The following is a 3633-nucleotide window of genomic DNA, read 5'->3' as shown; positions in this document are numbered from 1 at the left end:
TTTGGAGTGGTCATTCCCGTGGAGGTTTTCACAAACTCTCTAATTTGGCCTTTCGGTACCGTAACATTACTACTGTCTATAACTCAAAGCCAAATGTCCGTGACAATAGCAGTTTTTGACATCTGGAATATGTTCACATTCAGATTATCGTTCTTATTAGAAAAGTGAAATAATTTGCACGGTACAAACCTAAGAAGGCCATATACATCCCCAAGAAACTTCAGCAGTATTATGATATCTGAATATATTCGCAAGAGAATTCAGGTCATATTGAATGTGACTCTGTAGAAGCATTAAATATCAAACTTTCATCCTTGTTTATTGCCATAATCCAGAGGACTGTTATCCTTTCTGAAGATGTTCGATCCTTGCACGCTGGGTAAACTATACGTAACGCTACTGTCCTGAGAGTCACTTCGATACCTTCTGAAATAATATTTAAAGAATTGAAACTAAGAAAGGATGATTCGTACCTGTCCTCTCATGGCCTTCTCGTGAGCACGGACATGACTAAATATCTGGCTGTAGAAGTACATGATGAGGAAGCCAGGTACCACGTAGGCGCAGAAGAAGGTGCAGGCAACGAAGCTCCTCGTGTTGTCGTCTCGCGTGAGGTAATCAAACGAGCATGTAGTCAGGAAGCCCTCTGGGAAAAAAAAAGCAGACGAAATTACTTCAGCTCCAAAGACCTCACTCGGATTTTAAAGGCTGCAGAATATCAAGAAACAATATCTCCTTTAATTAATGGTCTCTAAAGCCCTGCCAACTAATTTGAAATATATAAATGCACATTTGAAATTTTGTAGAACTCACAAAAAGTGACTCATTTTCTGAGCATGTAGTCAGAAAGCCCTCTGATAATAAAAAAAAAAACGTTGACGAAATTATTTCAGTTTCAAAGACCTTGCTTGGATTTTAAAGGCTTTAGAATATCAAAAAACAATGTCTTGAAGTTGTATGACATACATCCTTCAATTAATGGTCTCTAAAGCCCTGCCAGCTCATCTGAGATATAAATGCACATTTGAAATTCAATAGAACTCATATAAAAAGTGACTCATTTTCTGAGCATCTTCTAGAGCAGTTTGCCTCTTCCGCGACGCTTTCGTTCCAAGCATCAGGATGAGGAGGACCACCACCACTGCGTTCGGTACACGAGTACTCAGAAGCACTTACCTGGGACAAACCTTCCCCAGATGCGTAAGAATGGAAGAACACTGCAGGGCGTGGCATATAACCAGATGCCGAGGATTACCAAGAAGGCTTTGCCACGGCTGATCTTTGGTTCAAATGGTTTGGCGATGGTTCTGCGGAAATCAGATTCGACAATGGTCAGGTCACAGAAGTTAGTTAAGTCTCTGTTGGTAGGGAAGAGTTCGGGAGGTCTATACCAGCCCTCCTCACTTCCTGTAACACCTTAGTCTAAACGAGACACCACTGGAAGTCAGTCGAGGTGGGTGGTTTAGATGAAGGTCTTATGCCAGTACTGGCTTTTAATTAAAGTGGTAAGGTGTTAAAGGAAATAAAGGGTCTGGTGTGGACTTCTGAACTTGGGCCGACCAATCGAGACGGGAAGTAATTCAATCTCGTGTAAGACTTTCATCGCCTCTGAAGTTTAATGATTTTAAACCAAAGAATATATTACAGAATCTCTGAATTAGACGATACGGTCCAATAATCACTTATTATTTATGATAATACATCAAATATCGCTTCTTCTTGATTTTAGACCAAAGAATGTATTACAGAATCTCTAAATTAGACGACACGGTCCAATAATCTCTTATTATTTATGATAATTCATCATATATCGCTACTTCTGCGACAGGCAATTTCTGATCCTTACCTCAGAAGAGTTTGGCAAAAAGACTCACTTGTATCTATCATATGCAATGGCGGTGTTGGTCATGGCACTCCCGATGCCAGAATAAGAGCCAATCAGAGCATAGACTTCGCAGCCCGTTCTGCTGAAGACAGGTCCGTCGTTGAAGGCGCTGGCGATGAAGACGGGCGTCTTCAGCATCATGATCAGATCCAACAAGGCCAGGTTGACAACGAACATGTTGGACGGCGTCCGAAGGCTTCTGGCGCTGGCATGGGAAATCGACCAGTTGTCAACAATGTAGGAGAATGATGAGATAGCAAACTACGAAAGCATTTATATGGTGTTCACGAAAACTACGCGTTTTTCTGCAGGCTTTTCGAAATTGATTTTCAAGATATCCCCGTTGCAAAATCATGAGATGTCTGTCTACGAGAGCATTTGTATGGTTTCACGAAAACTACGCGTTTTTCTGCAGGCGTTTCGAAATTGATTTTCAAGGTATTTCTGTTACAATATCAAAATGAACACAGGCTTTCCTTAGTGTGGAAAGGCCACTCTGCTGACTTTTTATAAAAATGAAGAATGTCCAATTTTTTTATTTAAAAAAATTGATCTAAAAACTGCTAAAGTTTCAGAGCTCTCTGTCTCTATCTACAAGCAAAGGTTAAAAGAAAGGATAGGTTACAGTCTACTCTCCATTTGCTTTCAGTGAGCCTTTATGTCATATTGAAAGACTAGATGCAGTATTCATTTCACTCATCCATGCAATACCTTTGTTGACCTTTGACGGTAAGTGTGAAATATTAACCCCAGCATAAATCTATCAATGTAAATATTCTTGGCTAAAGGTATGAAGCAGTGCATGCCTCTCTAGCGCGTATGGTTGACACCACAGAAATGAAAGAATGGTGAAAATTCTAAATGATAAGTGAGACACTGACAGATATCTGACAGATATGTAGCGTGATTGCAGATTGCGATGAAACCAGGGAAGAATGTCACTTATTCTGAAATAAAGCTCAGTGGAAAAAGGCAACGAATCTGCTTGTCTCTGTTACCTTTTGATGATATGGAAGGGAAATAATATTACGTCATAAGAGGATTTTCTCTCATATGTACCAAAATGGCAATTCAATGAAGATGCTGAGAAATGATTTTCTTACTGAAATCATCGATTGAGATGGCATGCGGTACAGTAGATAACTGCATATATATATATTTCTTGTTATTTACAAAGGTAAGGAGATGAGACGTAAAGGTCATATCAAGAGGAGTTACGATGAAAAAATAGGAAAACGGACATTTTGGAAAGTCAATGAAAGGATAAGCTCAGTTTCTAGCGACATCAAACATAAAAAAAAAAAATACAAAAAACGTACAGTAACTTGGTAAAGAATGTCCTGATAAAGGAGAATAAATCACCACCCACTTACCTGGAGAAGATCCAGATGACAACGCCGTTGCCACACACGGAAGCGAACAGGAAGCAGACGTAGAACGCCCCCAACATGTAGTGCAAGTAAGGGTTTGGAGCCTCGAACGTCTTCCAGTGAGGACTGACGTAATCCATGAAGTCAGGCGGAGCGTTCCAGCCCAGCATCTTGACCTCGTATCGGCTGTTCATTGTTAGCATTTCACTGGGCCTGGAAAGGAGAGAGATTTGTCAAGTTGTGGGCAAATGTCTATGTTTTTTTTTTAAAGCAAACGTATATGTTTGTTAGGCAAGTGCCTATGTTTTGTAGGTAAATGTCTATGTTTTGTAGGCAATTGTCTATGTTTTGTAGGCAACTATGTTTTGTAGGCAAGTG

The 3633-nt window shown here is 40.0% G+C and overlaps 1 protein-coding gene across 1 annotated transcript in view; it reads right to left on the bottom strand.

The window, feature by feature from the left end:
* Positions 1–437: 437 nt before the first annotated feature.
* LOC135215167 (opsin, ultraviolet-sensitive-like) overlaps positions 438–3633 on the bottom strand; it is a 5429-nt gene continuing 2233 nt past the window's right edge. Inside the window, exons 3-6 of the mRNA XM_064249635.1 lie at positions 3259–3468; positions 1875–2090; positions 1177–1307; positions 438–646 (exon numbers count right to left, since the gene is read on the bottom strand). Coding sequence (XP_064105705.1) covers positions 453–646; positions 1177–1307; positions 1875–2090; positions 3259–3468 — 751 coding nt within the window. The 3' untranslated portion in view covers positions 438–452. The remainder of the gene's footprint in view (positions 647–1176; positions 1308–1874; positions 2091–3258; positions 3469–3633) is intronic.

The sequence above is a fragment of the Macrobrachium nipponense genome, chromosome 5 (assembly GCF_015104395.2).
Source record: "Macrobrachium nipponense isolate FS-2020 chromosome 5, ASM1510439v2, whole genome shotgun sequence".
NCBI lineage: Eukaryota > Metazoa > Arthropoda > Malacostraca > Decapoda > Palaemonidae > Macrobrachium > Macrobrachium nipponense.
Note: the sequence above shows the minus strand (reverse complement) of the source record. Positions and strands in the feature narration are given on the sequence as shown.